Source organism: Rhinolophus sinicus, chromosome 8, assembly GCF_057876585.1.
Source record: "Rhinolophus sinicus isolate RSI-liver-muscle chromosome 8, RSI-T2T, whole genome shotgun sequence".
NCBI classification, from domain to species: Eukaryota; Metazoa; Chordata; class Mammalia; order Chiroptera; family Rhinolophidae; genus Rhinolophus; species Rhinolophus sinicus.
Window position 1 is genome coordinate 41,764,355 of NC_142508.1, and position 26,224 is coordinate 41,790,578.

General features: G+C 36.2%; 2 protein-coding genes and 1 long non-coding RNA gene across 22 annotated transcripts in view; 1 reads left to right on the forward strand and 2 right to left on the reverse strand.

The window, feature by feature from the left end:
- Positions 1-3,266, reverse strand: part of ZNF45 (zinc finger protein 45) — a 33,013-nt gene extending 29,747 nt beyond the window's left edge. For 13 of the 14 annotated variants that reach the window (XM_019756567.3, XM_019756565.3, XM_019756562.3 and 10 more), the window contains exon 1: positions 2,929-3,210. The gene's annotated coding sequence lies outside the window, so the exon portion shown is untranslated. Of the gene's footprint in view, positions 1-2,928 lie in introns of all 14 variants that reach the window. The other variant, XM_074314190.2, reaches the window with a different exon arrangement.
- A 33-nt stretch (positions 3,267-3,299) lies between these two features.
- ZNF404 (zinc finger protein 404) lies at positions 3,300-25,223 on the forward strand. 7 transcript variants are annotated; one of them, XM_088800128.1, is made up of 4 exons: positions 3,343-3,361; positions 4,144-4,214; positions 13,605-13,731; positions 19,783-25,223. In XM_088800128.1, exons 2-4 carry the CDS (start codon positions 4,161-4,163, stop codon positions 21,297-21,299), a joined length of 1,698 nt encoding a protein of 565 aa, XP_088656254.1. In that variant the 5' UTR covers positions 3,343-3,361; positions 4,144-4,160; the 3' UTR covers positions 21,300-25,223. The 7 variants fall into 7 exon arrangements, 3 of the variants coding, with proteins under 3 accessions (XP_088656254.1, XP_019612130.3, XP_088656255.1); XM_019756571.3 differs by lacking the exon at positions 3,343-3,361 and adding an exon at positions 3,368-3,520; XM_088800129.1 differs by lacking the exon at positions 3,343-3,361 and adding an exon at positions 11,223-11,298 and having other exon boundaries at positions 4,153-4,214.
- Positions 5,150-15,192, reverse strand: LOC109460814 (uncharacterized). The gene is made up of 3 exons (XR_012490028.2): positions 14,935-15,192; positions 11,161-11,322; positions 5,150-7,245 (listed from the first exon to the last, which is right to left on the reverse strand). It is a non-coding gene; the product is annotated as an uncharacterized LOC109460814 (long non-coding RNA).
- Positions 25,224-26,224: the final 1,001 nt, after the last annotated feature.

Genomic DNA, 26,224 nt, shown 5'->3' on the forward strand with positions numbered 1-26,224 from the left:
CCATGTTATTCTTGCTTGTCTGTTTTTTGAAGTCTAATTTAATTTTCATCCTTGTGTCTCTCTAGGTTAGTTGCCACCCCCCAAACTCTGGCGTCTTTCCAAGATTTTGTCTTTGGTTTTCTAAAGTTTTAATATGATATGCATTGGTGTAGTTTTTGGTATTTATCCTAACCTTTCTGGACTGTGGTTTGGTGCCTGTCATTAATTGTGGAAAATTGTCAGCCATTATCAATTCAATCTTTTTTCTGCTCCTCCCTGTATTCCATTATACATATATTACACTTTTTGTATTCATCCTCAAGTTTTTTAAAATTCCGTTCCATTTTTCTGTTTTTCATAGAGTTTCAGTTTAGAAAATTACTATTAATATATCTTCAAGATCATTGATTCTTTGCTTGGCCATATTCAATCTACTGGTGATTCTATCAAAGACATTCTTCATTTCATCACAATTTTTATTATTTGTAGCATTTCAGGCTTTTTCTCTCTCTAAATTTTGGTAAAATATATATAACAAAATTTACCATTTAACCATTTTTAAGTGTACAGTTCAGTGGTATTAGGTCCATTCACATTGTTGTGCAACCATCACCACCATTCACATCCAGAACTCTTTTCATCTTGCAAAACTGAAAACTATACTCATCAAATAATTACCTCCCAAGCCTCTTTTCCATAGCCCCTAGCAACCACCATTCTACTTTCTGTCTCTATGAATTTGACTGCTCTAGGTACCTCATATAAGTGGAATCATACAACATTTATCTTTTTGTGACTGGCTTATTCACTTAGCATAATGTCCTCTAGGTCCATCCATGTTATAGCATGTATCAGAATGTCCTTCCCTTTTAAGGCTGAATAATGGTCTATTGTATGTATATACCATATTTTGTTTTTCCACTCCTCCATCAGTGGATATTTGGGTTGCTTTAACTTTTTGGTTATTGTGAAGAAAGCTGCCATGAACAGCATTAGGGCACGGTGCTCTTAACACCAAGGTTGCTGGTTCAATCCCCACCTGGGCCACTCTGAGCTGCACCCTCCACAACTAGATTGAAACAACTACTTGACTTGGAGCTGATGGGTCCTGGAAAAACACACTTAAAATAAATAAAAGTTTAAAAAAAAAAAAAGTAGAAGGAAATGTATTTTAAAAAGTCAATGTGAGGAATGGGAATGTACCAAAGATAAAATCACTGTATTATTACTGACAATGACCACTCTGTCATTCAAAGTTAAAATATTTTAACAGTAATAAAGCCTTACCCAGCAAACAGAACTCTAATTTTGCATTTCATTGGAATCATATAACAATGTATTAATTATCTATAATTTGAAGCATGGCAAGTAGTTCTCTGATGGATAGATTGAATGGTCTTAAACCTATTGTCTTCTCTGAGTCATTGTTTTCGTTTCAGAAAATAGAAATAATGATACTTGATGTAAAATCCAGGACAATACTCCCTACTCCTAGTTCTCTGCTCTCAGCCAAACTGCCTCTCTAAGTGTAAATTATGTTTTTCTTCAAGGGTTTTCCAAATGTATTCACTAAAAATTTCCTCACAGCACAAGAGAATAGAAGCCTGCCTCTGGGTGTCTAAGATGGACACGAAAGTTGAAACCTTTAGCATACAGAGCATGTGGCTCTAAATTCTTTCTTATTTGAAAAGGTATGCTGATGTATTCTCCTGAGGAAAGAAAAAATCTATCTGATTGAATATAAAATATCCAAATGATTTTCTAGATAAATAGCAAATCCTCTTTCATCCAAATCTTGAAGTAAAGTTATTGCTCCAAAAAGATGCAACATTCCTTTCTTTATTTCATTGTTGAGAAGATAAGAAGGCTTATGGTCATTCACAAATATACACAGTCATAATGTCAGAGGGTTCTATATTTATATAATCAAAGTCACACATATCCAACTCAGTCATGCAGCTTCTCGCTCAACAATCCTGTTCACACAGTGATTCACCTTCACATTCTCCACAGAATACACATAAAAAAGCATAATATTCAAAACACCATATAAATTTTAAATCATTCTCACAGATAAAAACACTACTTCCTATGGTAGAATTCCACACACAGTCACACAAGCACTCAAGTTTTAACTTTTTACTGTCTCTTCCCAAAGAGTCTGGGAAAGAAAATATTATTAGGAGACTAAAACAAGTGTTCAAACTTTGTTCTCAAGGTGCTCGTCCAGCTGGGGAAGGAAATGTTCCAGTCTATAATGGGGCCAGGGAGAGGGGGCTAGCATGAGTGACAGTCAGAGTTTACACACAGTTTCATCTAAGGTCGTGCTATTTTCACAAGTCCCAATGGGGAATTGGAAGAGATAAAAATGGATTGAAATCTGATTTGATTTGGCTATATGCAGGGCTGCATTATGACTTTGGTGGGCTCCTTTTTCCATAAAAATAAAAATTATATTTTACAGTTGTGTTGGTATAGTAATTAATAAGTTAATATATTGCATTTCCTTGACTTAAACATTTTCTTCAACTTAAAAATAATTTTTTAATTCTTATTTTAAAAAGAATTTTGTGTGAGCCGCTAAAAGTTTTGTGGGCCCTAGGCACTTTGTTTACTGTGCCTAATGGATGAATTGGTCCTGCTAGGATGTGTCTTGGACAAAAGTCAGCCAGACTCGGGTTTTAACGGAGAGAAGAGAAAGTTACTGGGCATGAGGAATTTCAGGGTGGGAAAGAAGAGGGCTTAACAAATTTTATATAATCTCAAAATCTGAAATACAAACCACTTTCATACCCAAAGGGACGCACTCCAAAAAAAACCCACAAACAGAAATACAAACCCTTATGTGGTAGAGACACACAGTGGGTCCCAGAATGTCACAGAGAATGAAAACATGAATACATACACACACGCCCAGGCATTCTTTCTTTAAAACAAATGTATACTCACCGCCTCCTGTGCTCCTGGCGCAACCTTAGGCGGCGAAAGACCAAAGTCCCTGTCCTCACAGAGCTCGCATCCAGGGAACCACCGTACCCAGGAACCCGCCACCTCATCTTCCTGCACGCAGGTCTGAGGCTCCGAGGCCGCACGCCTCTGCTCTGCCTTCTACAGCCTCGACTTAGATTCCACGTGCCTCCTCCACCTGCACAAGACCACCAGAACTCACCATCATACTCAGTAGGGGCATCCTCGGGGTATCCTCCACCTCGCGCGGGCGCACCCCGGCGCCTGCGCACACCGAGAACAGGCTGCAGAACCACCGGCACCCAGTCGCAAGGACTATCCTGTTTGGACTGCATTTCCCAGAAGCCACCGGGCTCTCATCGACCTCGATCTCTGGGTCCTCTTCCGGTGTCCAAGCAGCTGTGGTCCCTACGTGGTGAGTTAGTCGTATCTAAAGGTAATCATCAGCGGAGGTTTCCACAGTCCCTGGCCCGAGCCGGACTGGAACCCGCGGTGGGGGTGGGAAGCGTGTGGGCCCGGAGTGTTAGGCTCGTGTCTGCGTGAGCATCAGAGATCTGTGTCTATGGGAGACCAGGTGTGTGTCCGTAATAGTGTGTGAATGTGTGCGTTTGTGTCAGTGACTGTTGTTGATTGTGCTTAACTACCTGGCTTATGGTTGAACGAGGGATGTGTGGCCGTATGGGTTGTCAGTGGAACTCAAGGCTGATTCCTCCGCCCTCTCCCCTCACAGCCACTTGGGGTCTCCAAGAGATAAAAGAGGGAAGCCAGATCCTGAGCCTTAGAATGAAAGAATGGAGGATCCCAGCAAGAAGACAGACTTGATCTTGATATTTTTTTATTTTTATTTTTTTTTTGAAGCTGTATGCGACCCCGAGAAGGAGGTCCTAAGAGTAGGATTCCTTCCTGGGTGGAGGTTTCGCCCTCGGAAGCACCGAGGGGCCAGCTACATGTTTCATTACCACAGCATTTTCCAACTCTAGCCCCAGGAACCTGCTATAGAGACAGATTCCACTTTAGACATCAGTGACTCTGGCCTTTCTTGTACTGGGAAGGTCAACTGTTCCAGTCTCCTTCCTATGCCCAACTGGTTGTGTGTGGTGGACTGGGTCAGAGGGTGTGGTTATGGACGGTGTTTTCTAAGTTACTGTGATATCCAAGAAAATCCTGATGTCTCATGATTGCCTCCTATTTTTCCAGTGCTGCCTGTCTAAAAAATGGATGCTGAAGAGGAAAGAATTTTTGTTAAGCATCTAAAAGTTAAAATCCAGGTGAGTTTGTGTTTCTTCATTATTCATAAAACACACGTTAATTTTAAAGACATAAGACCCTTCTTTTTCTTCTGCCGAATATCTTTGCTAATACCATGTTTTCCTGAAAATAAGACCTAGCTGGACAATCAGCTATAATGCATCTTTTGGGGCAAAAATTAATATAAGACCCAGTATTATAAAGACTGGCTCTTATAGTAAAATAAGACCAGGTTTTATGTTAATTTTTGCTCCAAAAGACACATTAGAGCTGATTGTCCGGCTTGGTCTTCTTTTGAGGGAAACACGGAAGTGACATATCTGTAAATCGTGGGGTCATGCACATGACACCCTTATCGGGACCCTGAACCCTTTCTCTCCATAAGTTATGTAACGTATTGCCTACTGTTAGCAACAAAATTATTTCTAATTTTTATTTCTAATTTTTGACTGAAAACTAGTCTATAATGAACATTATGTATAGATCATTATGTCCTTTTATAGTCATTCTGTGAGGATATATTTGTAGTTTTGAAATTGGAGTCAAATACCAGGTATTTAAAATATACCAATATGCTTGTACTCATTGGGTTACAATGACAGAAAGATATACCTCATACAACTTGTTATCCAGTAAGGAAGTGAGCTCAGAATAAGTAAGATAGAAGGTGTGAATTGCCACTTAGAGAAATTCAGGGGACTTGCATTGAAGTTCTTAAAAAGAGCCCTCATTTTGACTATAGGAGCAATTCCAGAGTATGTTCAAATTATGAGAATTCAAAATTTGGTTTTTATACCTTACCGTTTTTATTCTAGTGATGTTAACTGCAAAGTGGCATTAAATGGGACAAAATGTCTCAATAGCTGTTTACAGGATATTGTGGCTTAGGAAGACAGGTTCAGAAGCAAAATAAGCCCAGCCATCAGGAATACTCACATATAGTAGGAAACCACATTGAGACTACCATTAATACATACAAAACATCCAAACATGGTCTCTGGTTTACATGAAAATACATTTCCATAGGCAAACAAACCATAGAGTGGGTTGAGGCACTGGGACCTGATGGGAATGAAGTAAAACCTTTCAGCAAAAACACAGCAGCTATTTTTGGAACAGCATTGGTTCTCCAATGTAGGGTGCATTTGAGGGCTTGTTCAAACACAGGTTGTTGGGCCTCAGCCCCAGAGTTTCTAATTTAGTAGGTCTGAGGTGACAATCGGCATTTCTGACAAGCTCCCAGAGACAAAATTTTGGGGACTTTTGTTCTAGAATGTACTAGGTTTCATCTTCAGGTTCAGTGATATTAAAAGGGGTGGGGGTGAAATTTTTTTCCACCTATTTTAAAAAATAAAAAAAAGTGTGTTTGTGTGTGTGTAAAATCAAGGAATGGCCATTGTTTAAATTTTTATTACATAAACTTTTAGGAAAAGGAAGAAAACCAGGAGTATAAAGCACAAATAAGCAATGTTAATGTATGGATATATAGTTTTCCAAACTTTATTCTATTTATTGATGTTTGTCACTTTTTCTCTCCATATTGATAAATACATATATTTTATAAAGTAATCCTAGTTTTTGTTTGTATAAATTTGCGCATTTGTAACCTAATTTTTTAACAGCTTTATTGAGATACAATTCACATACACACAATTCAACCATTTAAAGTGTACAATTTAAAATATTTAGTATATTCACAGGGTTGTGCAACCTCACAACATTCAAGTTCAGAACATTTTTATCACTCCAAAAGATACCCTAAACCCATTAGCAGTCACTTCCCATTTCCCCCAATCTCCCCAGCCATATGCAACCACTTACCTACTTATCTATATTAATTCACTCCATCTGGACACTTCAGAAAAATGAAATTATACCATATGTGGTCTTTTGTAACTGGCTTCTTTCACTTAGCATAGTGTTTTCAAGATTCATCCATGTTTTAGCATGGAACAGTGCTTCATTTTTTGTATTACCAAATAACATTCCATTGTCTGGTTTACCACATTTTATTTATCCATTCGTCAGTTGATGGACATTTGGATTATTAATACTTTTTAGCTGTTGTAAATGATGCTGCTATGAACATTTGTGTACAAGTTTTGTATGGACATGTTTTTATTTCTCTTAGGCATATACTTAGGAGTAGAATTGCTGGTTCATATGGTAACTGTTTTGAGGAACTGTCAGATTGTTTTCCAAAACGTCTGCACCATTTTACATTCCCAGCAGCCAATTTCTCAACATTCTCACCAACAACTGTTATTATCTGTCTTTATTATAGCCATCCTAGTGGGTAGGAAATTGGTTTTGTGGTTTCGATTTGAATTTTCCTGGCGGCTTATGATACTGAGCATATTTTCATGTGCTTATTGGCTATTTGTATATCTTCTTTGGAGAAATGTCTCTTCAAATTCTTTGCCCATTTTTTAATTGGGTTTTGGTCTTTGTAACTTAATTTTGTTTACTGACACTGTATCGCGAATATTTTCATTCCCTTAACAGCTTCTCAAACTTAGCATTTAATGACTGCTTAAAATTACATGGATGTTCTGTTACATAAACAATCAGCTGTTCCTGAACTCAGAATGCTGAAAACATCTGCTTCTACATGCTGTCTCATTTCCCTATCTTGATCAAATTCACTTCTTCCAATTTCTCGTGCCATAAGGAACTTAGGTCTTTGCAATTTCAAAGATAGTTACATTTGGGAATGTGGCAACAGCCTCTTCTGGGTGCACTACTGATGATTGCGCCCTCTTGGAAGAACTTGTACAGGGATGTGATACTGAAAAACCACAGGAGCAGAGTTTGTGTGACCATATCTTTAAAGTCAAAATGTGATCTCTGGAGTTTTCTTATTCCCTCAATATGACCCTCTAGGGAGGCTCAGGTATCTGAATTTATGAAGGACTTGTTTGAGATTCATTGATCATTCTCTCTTTTCCTTGAAGTATCATCAGCTTGGTCCCTTGAGTGGCTTTACTTTGTCCCTTGTGCTGGATCTCTCTGCCCCTCTGACGACAGGACTAAATTATACATCAGTTATACCTAAATTTAAAAAAGAAAGGCAAAAAAATGGCCATTAGGAAAACACCACAGTAACAATTGCTTCAGACAAAATCCACGGATAGATGCTAAAATTAGTGGCTGAAAGTTTGAGGAGAAAGAGGATTTGCATGGTGTCGAAGTATTTTCTACCATCCAGGATACTTACTGACAACAACAGGAAAGGTAGTAACTTTCAGTGGGGAAACCCAGCATAACGCACTCCAACCAAGTGATCAAGGTTAACATCACCGGTAATAAAGCACTGACATCACGATCCCTTTCATATTTGAGGGGCACAGCACCACTGTGGCAGTGTCAAAACTGCATGGCCTTATTCTAACTATGAAACTATCACATAAACCAAGTAGAGGGTCATTTGACAAAATAAATGATTGGTACTCCTCCAACCCGAAAAGGCATGAAGATAGGTATGGTGGACAGACTTTAAGATGGCCCCATGATTCCTGCCTGCTGGTATCTAATCGTATATGATCCCCTCCCTTGGAGGGTGAGCAGGACCTGTGACTTGTTTCTAATCAATAGAAAATGGCAAAGATGAAGGGATGTCACTCCTGTGATTAGGTTACTTTATATGGCAAAAGTAATGGGCTGTCACTTCTGGTGATTACGTTATGTCAAGTAAGACTCCATCATAGCAGACTGGAGCTAGAGACTCACCTTACCCGCTTGATGAAGTGGCAATATTGGAGAATCTCATATTGCAAAAAATTGCAGGTGGCCTCTAGGACCTGAGGACATCCTCCAGCTAACAGCCAGCAAAAGTTGGGCCTTCAGTCATTTAGCCTCAAGGAAATGAATTCTGCCAACAATGTGAATGAACGTGGAAGTGTATTCTTCCCCAGTTGAGCCTCCAACTGAGAACACAGCCCAACCGACACTTTTTTTGCAGCTTATGAGACCAGCCTGAGGAGAGTACCCAGCTAAACTGTGTCCAGATTCTGGGTCCATGGAAACTGTGGAAAAATAAATGTGTGTTATTTTAAGTTAAATTTGTGGTAATTTGTTTGGGCAGCAACTGCAAATCACTACCACAAGAAAGACTATACATATTGGTAGAGACTAAGGAGAAATAACAGCTAAATGCTATGTGGGATCATGTATAGGATCCTGGAAAAGAAAAAAGGACATTTGTGGGGAAAACGTGATGTTTGAGTAAATATGCTATTTATAGTATTGTGCCAATGTTAATTTCCTGGTTTTGATCATTGTACCATGTAAGATGTTAACATTAGGGTCAGGGGTATATGAGAATTCTGTGTACTACTCTTGCAACTTAGTTCTCTAAGTTTATAATAAATGGAAATAAAAATTAAACAAAAAAAGGAAAATTTTGCCTACTCCAAGATCATGAAAATGTCTTCCTGTTTTTTCTTCCAGAAACTCTATTTATTGTTTTAGTTTTCATATTTAGGCCTATGATCCATCTTGAATTTATATCTGTGTATGTAGTAGGATCAGGGTAAGAATCATTTTTTCTATACAGATAACCAATTGCTCGGGCACCATTTGTTGAAAAGACTATCCTTTCTGCTCTAAGTTGCAGTCAGACTTTTATTGTAAAAAACATGACTATATATGTGCAGGTCTCTTTCTGGATTCTCTGTTCTATTCTGTCGGTCTATTCTTTATTCCTTGTGTCAGTCCCACTGTTCTAATTATAGTAGCTTTACATTATGTTTTGATATCTGGTAATGTGATTTCCCCAACTTTGTTCTTCAAAACTGTCTTCACTACTCTGGTTTCTTTGCATTTCCATATAATTTTAGGATGAGTTTGTTATTTTTCTCAAAAAAAACACAAAACCAACCAGCTGATATTGTTGAAGATGCACTGAATCAATAGATCAATTTAGAGAGAATTGATAATCTTAAAATTGAGTCTTCCAATTCACAAACATGGAATATGTTTCCATTTATTTAATTCATCTTTTTCTGTCATTAATGTTTTGTTGTTTTCCATCTAAAGTTCATGAACACCTTTGTTAGATTTATTGCAAGGTGTTTTATATTTTTTATAAACTGTTGGGGTTTTCATATTTTCATTTTTCAATGGCTTTGCTTTAATACCGTTGTGTTTTACACATTGATCTTTTTAAACATTTTTTTAATTAGTTTCAGGTGCACAAAACAATGTAATAGTTAGACATTTATCATTTATATCCCTCACACAGTGATAACCCCCCTCCCCCCATCCACTACCCCTCTGACATCACACACAGCCATTACATTTCCACTGTCTCTATTCCTAATGCTGTACTCCGCTCCTTGTAACTATATATATATAATTGTAGTTGACATTCATTATTGTTCAGCTGTGTACAGTGCAGTGATCAGACATACACATTGATCTTTTAGTCAACAATTTTGCTAATAAATGCACTTATTCTAATAGTTTACAGAACTGAAATTTTTCTGTGTACAAAATGATATCATCTGCAAATAAAGATGGTTTACTTCTTTCTTTCCAATCTTTATTCCTTTTATTTCACATTTTTCCCTTATGGTATTGGATAGGTCTGCTGGTACAAATTTGAATAGAAGTGATGGGAGTGGACAACCTTGCCTTGTTTCTGAACTCAGAAGGACAGTGCTTCATATGTCACCTTTCATATAACAGTAGTTATAGTTTTATTCTGTAGATCCCCTTTATCAAAGATGTTTTCTTCCCAGCTTGCTGAGAATTTTTATCATGAGATGATGTTGAATATTATCAAATGATTATTCTGCATCTAATGAAATGATTAAATGGTTTTCTCCTTTATTATTTAAAGTTGGAAGATTACATTGATTGCTTTTTGAAAATTAAATGACTTTTGCATTTCTTGAATAAATTTCTTGGTCATAATTATCACTGGGTTTTAATCCTTTGAAATTTATAAATATTTGTTTTACAACTAATATTATTATTCTGATGAATAGGAGGTGAGCATTTAAAAAGAACATGTAGATCGTAGTTTGGGGTATAATGTTCAATTGGGTCAATTTGGTTAATCCTGTTCAAACGTCTATGGCCTCGTTGATTTATTTTCTCTCTTCCCTTTATCAGTTACCAAGAGAGGGCATTAAAACCTCAACTTTAATTAGAAATTTATCTGTCCCTTAATTCTGTTTTTGCTTTATATATTATGAAGCTATGTTAGTAGGTACATAACAAATGTAGAACTACTGTTATGTTCTTGTTGAAATATAGGACACATCTCTATAATACTATTTAATACATTAAAGTCTATTTTATCTGTTGTTAATACAGATCTTCTAATTACTGTCAAATATATTTTTTCACTCATTTACTTTTAACACATGTGACTTTATAGTTAAGGTATGTTTCTTTTAAGCATCATAATCGATCCTATTTTATCATTTTAATTTGATCTGACAATCTTAGTTTTAATTGCTGTTTAGTCTATTTACATGTTAATGCAATTACTGACACAGTGTGGCTTAAGTCTGCCGTCTTGCTAAAATGTTTTCTCTTTGTCCCATCCATTCTTTATTCCTCTTTTCCTGCCCGCTTTTTTATTACTCAGTTATGTTTCAGTATTCCGTTTTATCTCCTCTATTAGGTATTTTGGTTGTACATCTTTGTATAAATGTATACAAATCTATGACTAAATGTATAATTATTTAGTCATTCCCTTAGATATTATAAGATGCATCTTTAATATGATCTCTTTAAAGCTTCTACCACATAACTAATATAAGAACATTTTATTAGTGTAACTCCACTTACCTGTGCTCTGTAACCACACTTGTGTGGCTTGTTTCTCTAGGTATGGGAAAGGGCTTGGGTTTGTCTAGACTGCTCATGTCCCCTGACATGTGTTGGTGTGCTTGGGAGGTTGGAGAGTTGGCAAGGACACGGGGAAGAAGGAATTTTTTTAAAAGGCTATCTTACCTTAAATAATTTTTGGAGTTCTGAGATACACCAGGTCTCAAGGCCTTTTTTTCCTCCCCCAGCTCTGGCTTCTCTGAACTCTGCTTCTCTAGTAGAGGAAACCTGAGGAGGATTGGCAATTCTAAAAACATGGCCCAGGTACGTGGATATCTCTTCCCCCTCCTGAAATAGTATAATATATAATTAATGTAATACTTTCATTCTTTATCCAGAAACCTCCTACCTAAGAAAGCTGTATCTCTGACCCTATTTCAGTTTCTCCCATTACAGAGAAGGATGATGTCCTCTTCATTTGCTCTCTTTTTTCGAACTGATTTTCACTTATTCATCAGATAGTTTATTCATCTGCTATGTGTTCAGTCTGGTCTCAAGAGCAGTGTTGGAGCAGTGAAAGAGTGAAGTACCTTGAGGTTCCCTTGTCAGGTTCATGGTTTCATGCTGTAGAAATCAAGGTTCTATTTGACCATAAGAGGGAAAACTTTCTCTATAGTTTTCCAAGCAGATAAGAGAGAATTGGGTTATAAGTGGTCTCAGTCTCGGTGTGAGATGAAATCTCAGCTTTGAAAAGCTTTTAGGTTTGGGTAGAAATGGGATTGGTGCCTGCCTAGAGAGGTATCAGTGATCTGGCTAAGGAATCGCTGAGAAATGAATGACGCACCAAGGTCCACTTTATAGTGGAACAGACACTGCTGGTCTTGAGTGAATCTGAATCACGCTGCATTGGTGTGTTCAAACTCAGTAAGGGATTGTAGAAAGGAGTATCACCTAGAACTACATGTGGAAGATAATACTGAACTGTGGAGAAGAGGTTAGGACTTCTGTCCAACCTAAATATCATAATAGTACAATACTTTGTATTTTAATATAATTATCAATACCTTAATACTTTAAGAAAGATTAAATTTAATGTCTACAAGGAATAAATGAAAACATTGATTTGTCAGAATAAAGGAAATACTTTGGACAAAATCTGACATAATAAATTTGTGACTAAAATTATTTAATTTTACACAAACTATTTCCTAACATAGAAACTTTACCAGCCTTTTTAAGTATAATTGACATATAATTAAGTATATGTATTTTGTCTTTGTAAGCTGCTTTTATTGAAATCTAACTGACAATAAATTGCTCATAAAATGTAAAATTGGATACTTATTTTTCATTTTTATTCTTGATAATTTTTGACATATGTATACACCTGCAAAACTATCACCACAGTCAAGATAATAAACATATCCATTACTTCAAAATTTTTCTCATACCCCTTCCTAATTGCTCCTTCCTGCCCCTTCCCACCCTGACCTTTATGCCCTGGCAACCGCTGTTTGCTTTCTGTCACTATAGTTAATTTGCATTTTCTACAACTTTATATAAATGGAATCATACATTATGCACTCCTTTTTGTCTCTTATTTCATTCCACATGTTTACTTTGAGATTCATCCATGTCATTGCACATTAATTAGTAGCGCATTACATTTTATTGCTGACTAGTATTCTATTTTCAGGATATACCAATTTGTTTATCCACTCCCCTGTTGATGGATATTTGGGTGCTTTCCATTTGGGGCTATTACAAATAAAGCTGCTATGAACCTTCATGGAATCTCTGCTTTCATTTCTCTTGGGCAAACACTAAGGTGAAATGGCTGGGTCATATGGATGTTCAACTTTTTAAGAAACCAGTGAACTATTTTTCAAAGTGATTGTACCATTTTATATTCCTACCAGCAGAGTATCAGTTCCATTTTTTCCACATCTTTGCCAATACTTAAAATGGTCAGTGTTTTTACTTTTAATATTCTAATAGTTGTGGAGTAGTACTCTCTCCTGGCAGTAAGCTAGGGCAATCATAAAGTCCACTTCATTTGTTACTTGTCTCTTAGGGATAGTTTTTCATTGCCCAATGTTTTCTGTCTTAAAAACCATAATTTCATACATTTTATACAGGCTTCTGGTTATTTCATGTGGGAGGGTAAATCCAATTCCTGTTATTCCATTTTGGCTGGAAGAGATTTTTATGGTTTATTTTTTTGGGGGGAAAAACAATCCATTATTTTTACATATTCCTTGAAGAGAAACGATGTAAGAACTTGCATTTACTAATAGTCTGTGATTTAGGTACACAGTAGGTATTATGCTTATATATAGACAATGTCATTTAATTGGGAAAAATCTGATTACTTTCTTCATTTTCATATATTTGGCATTTAAGTTTTTCTGTATTTTTGAAGAAATGTTGTGTGCTTCAAAAGGATTCTTCAAAAGTGTGTATGCACTCTACTTCAGGTACTAATTTATTTATTCTCATCTACTCATGTTATGACCTTGTAACTTCATCCTACTTGTTCGTATATATTGTCCTTTTACTGCAATTCATTATTCCACCTTGAATGTTTTTTCCTTTACTTTTACAAATAATACATGGGTTTGTCATTTCAGGTGCCACTGACATTCAGTGATGTTGCCATAGACTTCGACCAGGAGGAGTGGGAGTGCCTAAATTCAGATCAGAGGGATTTGTACCGAGATGTGATGTTGGAGAATTATACTAACCTGGTCTCACTGGGTAAGGACATCGGCCTGAAATGATGTAGAATCTGCTGTCTGGAATATCTGCTTTCTCCACTGTGTATTTTATGCTCTGTGCCAAGAAACAAGCTAAATTTCTCCTTATTCTCAAAAGACTATTTTGACTTTGTTATATGGAAATGGGCACTTCCATTCAGCTCCTGAATCTTCTTTATCTTTCATTTACCTTTTTATCTCCCTCTGCCCCGTCTTACAATGGCTCCTTTTTCTAAATGACTAAAGGTTTGAATTCTTGGCGTTTTTCTGCACACCCACTGGCAAAGAAAACAAATTTCATATTGTGTGTATGTTCAGAATAGCCATAAACATTCTATTTTAATTGCTGGTCCACCTACATGGAGAACAGGTAACACAAGGTCCTGGTTTTCTCTTTACTACAAAAGACCCTTGATAATTTTTGCAGTAGTAGAATGAATCAAGAACATTATCTTTTTTCATATTGTTTTTTATACTTATAGCAGTGGAAATGTTGGCTTGCAGTGATTTGATAGATTGTCCTGCAAAGTGAAAGTCTTTGTTCAGTTTTTGGAAAATACTGACCATTCTTTCCTCTCTTCTGGGACTCCAATTATACCTGTGCTTGAACATATCTCAATTTTATCATGTATTATCTTCTTTTCTCTATATTACTATTTTCTGTTGACCTGTATTCCAGCTTACTTATCCTGTATTCTGCTTTGATGAGCCTGCTTTTAAAGAGGGGGTTTTTCATATCAGATATCTTTTTCAGTTCTATAAATTCAATTTGATTGTCTTTGTAACATCCAATCTGTTGAAATTCTTCATTCTTTTATTTACTTTCTTTTCATTACTGTTTTTCATCTGTTTTCTTAAACATTTTGTTCGTAGTTGTTTTAGAATTCTTATCATCTGTGGGTCTGCTTTTATTGTTTCTTTTTTCCTCTTGTTATTCATCATATTGGCAATGCCTCCTCAAATTACTAGTAATTTTGATTGTATACTGGACATTGTGTACTCGTGGTTCTAAATAATGGTATCTTCTAAAGATGGCTCTAAATGATGGTATCTTCTACCAGAGAATATTTACATTTTCCTATATTTAGTCTGATGTAATAATAGGCTGATCACTATAATACAATCAGGAACTAGGCTGGGTCAGTGCTGGTTTTCAGTTTTGGTAACACTCAGCTACCTCTCTTTTTAATCACTGTGCCTTTACCTCTAGCTGTACTCAGAATCATTGAGTTTCTGCAGGAGAAAGGTGGTGGTAGGTAAGCCTCCTCTCCCAATGGATCTTTTATTTCCAGAAGAAATGCTGAAAATTCATAAGCAAAACATCCACTTGATAAGTTAGGAGGAGCATAATAGACTTAAAGAGTGTAGAAGAAAGGAAATAATAAAAGAAATAACAGAAATTAATGAAATAAAAACTAAACATACAAAAGAGCAAGTCACAACTATAAATTTGATTATCTCAAAGAACTAATAAAATTTTTCAACATGAATCAAGAAAAAACCCTATGTAAGGGGAAAAAAGCACCTTCTTAGAAACAGTGAAAATATGATATTTTGGAAAACATTATGCCAAAAACTTTAAAAAGTCAAATGAAATATATTAGAAAATTTTAATGTACAAAAATTTCCTCTTGAGGAAAAAACAAAGACCAAAACCTGAAGTCTCATAAGCACTAAAACAATTGAATTAGTCATCAAGAATCTTCCCATAAATTGGAAGATTCAGGCCTAGATGGTTTGTCCTTAAGGGATAAGTGCAGCAGTTTGAACATGAAAAAATACTCGGGAAATTTTCCCTATGAGCTCTTTGTATGTTGAGCCTAATAAAGAATAAACTATAGAAAGTAAGAGATAAATGGGAAACTATCTTTTTTAAAATATGGAGTATATTTATAATAGCTCTTTTAATATCCTTGTCTACTAATTTCATTATCTGTGTCATTCCTTGGTCTGTTTCTTTTGGGTTTTCTCTTAGTAAGGGTCATTATTTTCCTATTTTCATACCTGATAATTTTCTATTAGATGTCAGATATTGTTTGAAATTTACTATGTTGGGATGCTGGATTTTTAATATTCTTTTGTATGTTTTTGGGCTTTGTTCTGGGATGCAGTTATGTAATATAAAACATGTTGGTCCTTTTTGTGGTTTGCTTTTAAAGCTCTGCTAGAGTGGGTCCAGAACAGCTTTTACACAAGGGCTAATTTGGCCCCACTACTGAGGTCATACCCTTCTGGGGACTCTGAAATCTCATGTGTTACAGGGTTTTTCCACTCTGGTTGGTAGAAAAGGAATTATCCCCTAACCTGTGTGATTTCCAGGGATTGTTCTGCCTAAACCTATCTGGTGGTACATTCAGTGGCCTCATTCGTTTCCTCACATGCTTGTCCAGATTTGTACTCAAAGTCTCAAGGGGATCCTTCTACAGATTTCTAGAGGTATCTCTCCTTGCAGCTCCCTGCTCTCCGAAACTCAGCCTTGCAACTTCTGTACTTCTTTCTCTCCTTTAACTCTCTAGTCTGTCTTTTCAACTCAAGGATACAGCTGGGCTCTGTTTTAGCTCCCCCTCCCCATGCTTTGTGGCACTTGTAGGGCTCTCTTCATTTGTTTCTTCTCTCGGGGGATTACTATCCTGCCCTACCTGCTGCTCAATATCTGAAAGCCATTGCTTTGTATATTTTGTTTGGTTTTCTAGGTATTTAAGGTAGGAGGGTGACTCGTATCCTTCTTAATGCTACATGACCAGAAGCACAAATTACTGACTCCGTCTTTGAAAGCTTCTTTGCACTTCAGTACAAGAGGTCCCAGAATCACATTGTATCTTACCTGCCCTGGACTAGAACTTGGCTATTATTACTCCAAGGCACCCCAGTTCACATTAGCAGAAAATAGTTTTATAGAGACTGAAACCTGGCCAACAGGGGAGCTAATTGTGACCAGCTTTTTGTGGAGATAAATATACAAATGTTTTTCCTGTTTCTTCAGTGGAAATTGGTTTGTTCAGATTTTCCATCTCTTCTGGAGTCGGTATGTTGTTGTTTTACTTTTTATTTTGAAATAATTTTATACAGAAGAGTTACAAATAGGGTACAAAGAGTTCTAGTACCATAATGATAGTATCTTACATAATCGTATACATTTATGAAAACTATCAAATTAACATTTTAAAATATTAATACTATTTACTAAACTCCATATTTTATTCACATTTCACCAGTTTTTGCACTTTTTTTCTGTTTCAGGATCCAATCCAGGATACACTGCTTTCAGTCATCATGTTCTTAGTTTTTTCCAATCTGTGATAGTTCCTGTATTTCCTTGCCTTTCATGACCTGGATACCTTTGAAGAGTACTGGTTAGGTATTTTGTAGTGCCCCCAAACTTGGGTTTGTTTGGTGTTTTCTTAGGATTAAACTGAGATTATGGATTTGGGGGAAGAATACCAGAGAAGTGCCCTTCTCATCGTATCACATTGGGAATATGTGATAACATGATTTATCCTGGGAGGTTAACCTTAAAAACTTCTTTAACGTAGCATCTGTCAGTTTTCTTTACTGTAAGGTTTTTCATTTTTTTCCTTTCCATATTGTATTTTTTAGAAACAAAATCAGTAAATCTAGTTGGGAGTCAGTTTTGATAAATTATATTTTCAGAAATATTCATCATTTCATGTATATCTCAAACTTATTTGCATAGTTGTATTTTTTTTTAACATTCTCTATTTCTTTATTGATGACTATTTCCACTATTGTCATGATGTTTGGATTTTCCTACTTTTGTTCCTGGAATATATGTGAGCTAGTGGTCTGTATGGGTCAATTGTCCAGTTTTAGTTAAATTTTGCTCTTATTGTATTGATTTCCCTTTTCTGTCTTCTTCAATCTACATCATCATTCCTTTTCTAATTTTTTTCTTTTCCTAATTTTTAAGTAGAATGCTTAATTCATTCATTTTATTTTATTTCCCATTAGATGTAGGCCTTTCTGTCTGAGTTTGCAGCACTATAGTTAAGGCCATTGATTCTGATGCATGGTAGTTGCATTATCATTGTCCTCAAAAAGTTCTGTGGTTTTATATTCTTATTGACTTAACAGTAGTCATTGAGAGCTTTTTATTTATAAACAGAAAGTGTTTTTGGATTTTTATGATTGTTACTCATTTCTTATTGCTTCGGAGAATATTGTTTGTATTATTTCAACTTTGTAAACATACCATACTTTATTTGTAGAAGAATTCTACTTGTCTTGAACTCATACTTGAACCATTTATCACATTAGATTGCTTCAAGCTGCTCTGTCATCTGGTTTACCAGTCTTTGGCCTACCTTCAACGTATCTTTTGTTGCGGAGTCCCAGGCACTCAGTTTCCCAGACTCTTCCCTCGTATTATTTAGTCGATTTTTTCCCAAACATCGCCAAATGTATTTGCTTAGATTTACATGAGCCTTTAGAAATAATATTAATACAATTCCTGAAAAATTGCTGAAATGCATTTCTGCAAAATTCAAGAATAATTAGCCTTGGCTGTAAAGGAGTAGAAGGGAGAATTTGGGAAAGGTATCGGAGAAACAAAACAGACTGAACATCTGTAGGACAGGTGGGTGATATTAAAACTCTATCAATGAAGGTAATACAATAACTGATTACCTTGACTGGGATAAAAACAGAAAATAGTTATGACTATGCACAGGAAAGACTGAATAATAGTGGTAGAGACATGTATATTTTTAAAGGGAAATGCAATTGGAGAATGATCAGTTACCAACTTTTTCCACTTACATTTTTGACTGAGCTAATTTGGATGTGCATCTTTCTCATCTGTAATATAATGACAGAGAAAAGCATATTTTACTATAATAAGGTGTAAGAGATTAGAGTCAGGGAGAACTACCCTGTTTCCCTGAAAATAAGACCTAGCCGGGCCATCAGCTCTAATACGTCTTGCGGAGCAAAAATTAATGTAAGACCCTATATTATATTAATTACATTATATTATATTATACCCAGTCTTATAGTAAAATAAGACCAAGTCATATTAATTTTTGCTCCAAAAGATGCATTAGAGCTGGTGGTCTGGCTAGGTCTTATTTTCAGGGAAACAGTGTAGTTAACTGCTGCATCATTTTCAGAAACTCAATGGTTATTTTACTCAGTTGCCTTCCTCAGTGACTGTGATTTTCATCACTGTTTACCTTTATTTTCATCCAAATTACTTTTTTAATTCAATATTTTATGCTACAATTAATTATTTAATACTTACTTTGTGGTAGGGACTTGTTTTTCAGTGGTAGCTGAAGGATGTTTTGCATCTATACTTGAGCTTTAGAGTAAGAAAATAAATGGTAAAACAAATGAGACCATCAATATGTGATGAAAGCAGAGATTAGGTGTTGGAATGCAGAATAAGGGTATGAATTTACACAGAGTTAGCAGAGGCAGCCTTTCTGAGGAAGTGGTTTCTAACCTGCAACCTGAAGATGGTCACTGAAAGAAACCACCTAAGAGGATTCCTGAGGGGTGGAGCACCTGCATGAGCCCCGGTGATGGGAAAGGTTGTGGTGTGTTCTAGTAGCTGAGAAGATGCAGAGTGGTAGGATATAGGGGACACAAATTATGGTTATGTGTTTGGGTTTCAGTCTAAGATAAAGACAAATCATTGAAAAAATTACGTAGAGAGCCACCTGGCAGATAATGTTAGAAATGCAGTTCGATGACCAGGACCTACTCCTATAGCTTCTGATTCACAGAGTCTCAGTGGGTATCGAAAAGGTAGTACATGTAAGAGGTTCCCCTGGTAATTCTGATCCCAAACTAAATGTGAGAACTACTGACTTTTTCTGTTTGCTTACTCACAAAACTACATTCTCGTGAACTTTCATAATTTTCTGAGCTCTTCTTGCCTTTAAAAAATTTCATGACAGTGTTTTAGAATTTTATGACCCTTCTACTTCTAATGGAAATACTTGTCAATTTATCATTCTTTTTACTATAGAAGGCCTCTCACCACCCCCAGTACAGGAAGATAGCATTTGTTTGTTTTCTCATTTTCTTTCAGACTTTGATTTCACAACTGAGACCAACAAATTATCTTCAGAGAAAAGCAATTATGAAGTAAATTCATACCATTGGGAGACAATGAAAAGAAGTAAAACCTTGAACCTTATGAGGTTTATTTTCAGAAATGACCCACAGGGCAGAATTGAATGTGGGAGACAACAGGAACATAAAGTGGGATATTTTAGTCAAATGATATTCAGAAAACATATATCCCTTCCTCTACATCAGAGAATTCACACTAGAGAGAAATATGAATGGCAGGACTGTAGGAAGGGCTTTAGAAAATACTCACACCTTACTGAACAACTGAGGGACCACAGTGATGTGAGACCCTATGAATGTAAGGAATGTGGAAAGGCCTTTATAGTTCTCCAGCGTTTTATCAGACATAAAAAAATACACACCGATTTGAAGCCCTATGAATGTAATGGATGTGAGAAGGCCTTTAGGTTTTATTCACAGCTCATTCAACATCAGATAATTCATAGTGGTGTGAAACCCTATGGATGTATGCAGTGTGGGAAGGCCTTTAGACGTCATTCTCACCTTGCTGAACATCAGAAAATTCATATTGGTTTGAAACCCTATGAATGTAAGGAATGTGCAGAAACTTTTAGATTGTACCGACATATGTGTCTACATCAGAAAATGCATCATGGTGTGAAACCCTATATGTGTAAGGAATGTGGGAAGGCCTTTGGTCATCGTTCAAGTCTTTATCAACATAAGAAAACTCATTCTGGTGAGAAACCATATAAATGTAAGCAATGTGGAAAGGCTTTTGTTCGCAGCTATTTACTCACTGAACATCAGAGAAGTCATACTGGTGAGAAGCCACATGAATGTAAGGACTGTGGAAAGGCCTTCAGCAGGGGCTCGAGCCTTCTTAAACATAAGAGAATTCATAGTAGTGAGAAACTCTATGGTTGTAAGGAATGTGGAAAGGCCTTCTGTAGAGGCTCTCAACTTACACAACATCAGAGAATTCATACTGGTGAGCAGCCACATGAATGCAAAGAATGTGGAAAGACTTTTAAACTTCATTCATACCTTATTCAACATCAGATAATTCATACTGATTTGAAACCATATGAATGCAAACAATGTGGGAAAGCCTTCAGTCGTGTTGGAGACCTTAAGACACATCAGTCAATTCATGCTGGGGAGAAACCCTATGAATGTAAGGAATGTGGAAAAACCTTTAGACTTAATTCTCAACTAATTTATCATCAGACAATTCATACTGGTTTGAAACCATATATATGTAAAGAATGTAAAAAGGCCTTTCGTTCTATCTCCGGTCTTTCTCAACATAAGCGAATTCATACAGGAGAAAAACCCTATGAATGTAAAGAATGTGGGAAGGCCTTTAATCGTAGCGATCGACTTACTCAACATCAGAGAATTCATACTGGTGTGAAACCACACAAATGTGAGGAATGTGGGAAGGCCTTTAGTCATTGCTATCAACTTACTCAACATCTAAGATTTCACAGTGGTGAGAAACTAATGTAATTAGAGTCTGAAAGCCTGTCGCCATGGCACATCCTGGACCATTATCACTATTCTACTACCCAATGGTGTTATGGTAAAGATTAAATTATTTAACATATAAACTCTTGGAAGGGTATTTGGCACATACTATTTGCTCACTAAATATTATATTTATGATGATCACTAGTCTTACTATAAATAAATTCATGTGGAAGGAAGACACTATGAGCATGGTATTTTAAAAATATTTCTGTCATCGCTCAGTCATGTTTTATTTCAGGTCATTCATTCTGGACAAAATCTCATAGAATATATTAAACAACAAGCTTTTTTATTCAAAGCTCATCCTCCTGAGGATCAATAATGGGAAAAAAAACCTTGCCTTTGTTGAATGTTGACTATAGTTGTTGAAAAATTGGAGCGTGGTTTAAAGAAATTTTCTTACAATAAATTCTGTAATACAGATAACGTACAATCCACATCCCTTATAATTCAAAGAAATTAGAAATTAACAATTGGGTAGCCAAAAGACAAGCTGACATGGAGAACTTTTCCTCAAGTTTTTTAAAATTTTCAAATGTACATAAAAGGTAAAACAATGAAAAATTGTTTGCCCTCTACCTAGATTCAGTGTGTCTGATATAGATCTCTATGTATGAAAATGTATATATACAGATGCACATATATTATACTCATTACATATTGAATATATAATATGTAAATGATATATATGTTACATACTATTTTGCTGTGCTTTGTGAGTGAATGTTTTAGGTATCACTTCACCTCTAAGAAATCAACATACAATTCCTAGATTTAAAGATAATCTACATGACCACCATACCATTGTCACCTAAAAAAAACATTAACAGTAACCCTATAGTGTCCTGTAATATTCAGTCCATCTACAAATTTTTCCAATTGTTTAAAGAATGTCTTTTTTAAAGTACTGTCTTTTTTAAAACCTGAGAACCAAACTAAGCTCATATCTTTCATATGATTATGGCTTATTGAGTCTATTTTGGTCACCTTTTTTGTGACTTAGACATTCTGAAGACTCAAGAGAAGTAACCTATATAAGGTTGTATATTCTGTATTTGTCCTATTGCTTCTCAAGATAAGCTTAACTTATTTCTCTATCATTTGTATTGTGAACTAGAGGTTATGTCTAGAAACTTGATTAGGTTTCAGATGTAACATTTTTGGCAAGACTACTTCATAGATAATATTATGTACTTAATATTGTAAAATATCAGGTGACATACTAATGAAATTATGTTTGATCTCTTGTTCACCAGCTCTCTGTATTGTATCACTACATTTTTTTCTTTCCAATTAATAAGTAACCCATGGAAAATCACATTGGCACTCAACTTGGAAATTTTAGTCTTATGTATTTTAAAGAAACTAAGACCAAAAACCCCATCTTTTATATGTACCCATACATTTACTTTTTCCCATGCTCTTCATTCCTTCCCAATGATCTGAATTTCCATCTGGTATCATTTCCCTTCAGCTTGAAGAAATCCATTTAGCACTTCTTGACATGTACATCTGCTGGTAACAAATTTTCATAGTCTCTTTTACTGAAATGCCTTTGTTCTTGAAGGATATTTTGTTCTTGCTATAGCATTATGGGTTTTGTTTTTATTTTTATATAAAAAAAGATAATGTATCACTGACTCCTGGCCTCCCTGGGTTGTAAGTCGTTTGAATTATTTTTCCTCTGTATGTAATGTGTCATTTTTCAGAGTGCTTTCCAGATTTTCTCATTACCTTTGGTTATCAAACTGACTATGATGTACCTAGGTATGGTTTGTGTTAATCCTGTGTGGGGTTCTCTGAGCTTCTGAAATCTGTACCTTTATGCCTTTCACCAAATTTCAGAAAATTTTGGCCATTATATCTTCAGGTATTTTTTATGCTTTTCTCCTGGGATTCCAAGTATTCATATGTTAAATCTTTTGACATTATTCACTGACTCTTTTATTCAGTCTTTTTGTTTTTCAGATTGGATAATTTCTATTGCTCTGTCTTCAAGTTCCCTGATATTTTTCCTGCCATCTCCACTTTGATATTCAGCCTATCTATCACATCTAATCTGAGGTTCTGCATTTTTCAGTTATAGAATTTTCATTTAGTATTTCTATAGTTTCTATTTCTTTACCAAGATTTCCTATTTCTTCATTGCAAATATACTTTCACAAGGCTTTTGATTCCAGTGAAATACTTCTGCATATTTACTCATGCTATAAATATATATAAAATTATCATTAACTTATGAAAAGTTTCAGTTTCGACAAATGTTCCTACCCTTTTAGGTAGGTCATAAAAAAGTTTTTTCTGTCCTTGGAGTTTCAGATTTTGTTTGTTCATATGCAGTGTGATACTGGTGGGAAAACAAATCATACTGTCATTTGTTGTGATTTAATTATGAAATATTTGACAAGTACTTTTTTAAAGAATGTCTTGGAGTTCAAAGTACAGTAAATCTTTATAAAACTATTCCACCATTCAACCACTGAGTACTAGCAAAGAACATAAAATAAATTCATTGTTTTCTATATCTTTCAACAGTTCCATAAAGTGACTCTGATTCATAATGTTTACATGTATATATACTAAACTATACTTTTCATACTGTGGAGCAATGCAATTAGGAAAACATCAATCTCTTGCCTTAAAATTCCAAGGAATCCACATTTTTAACCTAATATAGCTGGAGCACCATCTGTTATAATAGAAATGACTTTTTTTCATACCTTGTGGAAATATTTTTTGACATATCTGAAAGATTTTAAAAACCTGTGCTATGAATCTGATTTTGTAGGCTACAAATTGACAACCTTTCTTTTTGATTTGGAAATCTTTTGAGGCAAAATGTACCCAGAGTATTAATTGGACAGTATTTCACATTGTACAACTCGTCTAAAACTAAAGAAGAGTATATGCAGCTTTTCTGTTTTTTTTGTTTGTTTGTTTGTTTTTTTAACAGGACTTTATTGGGGAACAATGGTCAAATTGTTGTCCTTTCAATCTTAGTTGTGGAGGGTTCTGTTCGGCTTCAAGTTGTTGTTCTTTCAGTCTTAGTTGTGGAGGGCGCAGCTCAGCTCCAGGTCCAGTTGCCGTTGCTAGTTGCAGGGGGCACAGCCCACCATCCCTTGCGGGAGTCGAACCGGCAACCTTGTGGTTGAGAGGACGCGCTCCAACCAACTGAGCCATCCGGGAGCTCAGCGGCAGCTCAGCTCAAGGTGCCATGTTCAATTTTAGTTGCAGGGGGCAGAGCCCACCATCCCTTGCGGGACTCGAGGAATTGAACTGGCAACCTTGTGGTTGAGAGCCCCGCGCTCCAACCAACAACTGAGCTATCCGGGAGGCAGCTCAGCTCAAGGTGCCGTGTTCAATCTTAGTTGCAGGGGGCAGAGCCCACCATCCCTTGCGGGACTCGAGGAATTGAACTGGCAACCTTGTGGTTGAGAGCCCACTGGCCCATGTGGGAATCGAACCGGCAGCCTTCGGAGTCAGGAGCACGGAGCTCTAACCGCCTGAGCCACCGGGCCGGCCCCAGCTTTTCTGTTTTTGAACTAATAGATCTTTGATAGTTTTAGAAAGATCTGTATTCTATGTGTACTGTTTGTACTGTTAGGCAGCTTAATTTTTTTTCACTTTTTATAAAATACAATTTTTAGTCTTTTTTCATAATATTGTAACAAAACTATCTAAACTAAACTATTTATCTTGCTTTATCGCCATCTAAAATTTGATATCTTTTTTTACTCAAAAAATATTCTTTTTCCTGCTTACCACTCATCACAATGTGTAACTTTCTGTTTATTTATATTCGGATTATTCTATGTCAAATAAAATGTCCATCACAGCAAGAATTTTGACTCTTTTGTTATTTGTCTATAGCAGGAGTCAGAAAACTAGAGCTCCTGGGCCAAATCCAGCCATCGTTTTTATATGGCTACAGCAAATATGCAAACCAAATATAAGCAAAACCAAATATAAGAATGGTTTTTCATTTTTTTAATGATTCGAAAAATTAGAGGACAAATAATACTTTCTGACAGTTGAAAATTATGAGTTTCAAGTGTTTTTGTCCATAAAGTTTTATTGGAACACGGCCATACTCAATCATTTACATACTATCTATGGCTTCTTTCACGCTACAACCTCAGAGTTCAGTAGTTGTGCCAGAGACGGTGTGACCAACAAATTCTTAAAATATTGACTGTCAGACCCTGTACAGAAAAAAATTTCCCAACTCCTGCTCTGTACTCAGTACAGGGAACAATACTTGGCAGGTAATAGACTCCATCGGTCCAAGTTTGGTGTGTCACTGAAACATCAGGCATTTACTTAAAGAGCTGGACTTTTAAAAGCAATCACTTTCTTCCAGCAATGGGAAAACCAGAGGTCTCCGTGGGGCTAATAGTCCAAGAAAAATCCTGGCTACTGAAAAGTCAAGTTTACCTCAGCTGTCGGGCAGTAAACAGAGACTAGTGTCATCAGGGGGGTGAGGTGAATAGATTGTGGAATCAGGTGAAGAGCAAGTGGCAGACGCAAATGTCAGCGCGGGGACATGAGTGTTACTGGTAGTCGCTCATGCTGTATCTCCACAGGTTCTGCGCAGAAGCTACGCAAGTCCCCTCTGCTGCACTCTCAAGACACTGTCTGCTTCCCCATATCGCAGGAACATTTGTCAACAAAGTGCATTGGTCTCTCTGGGTTTTCTCGTTAAGTACTAGTTGGTAATTGTTCGTGTTACTATTTTCTGAACCCAAAGTTTCTCAGAGACATTATAATGGCTGCATTGGTGGGAAATGAGATCATGGTCCCAAAACTATAACTCAGGGTCAGGTTCTTTCTCATGCCCTTTGGCGCAAACCCTGGCAATGACAGGCTCACCATTCAAGTATCAGAGGTCTGCTGCTGTGTGAATC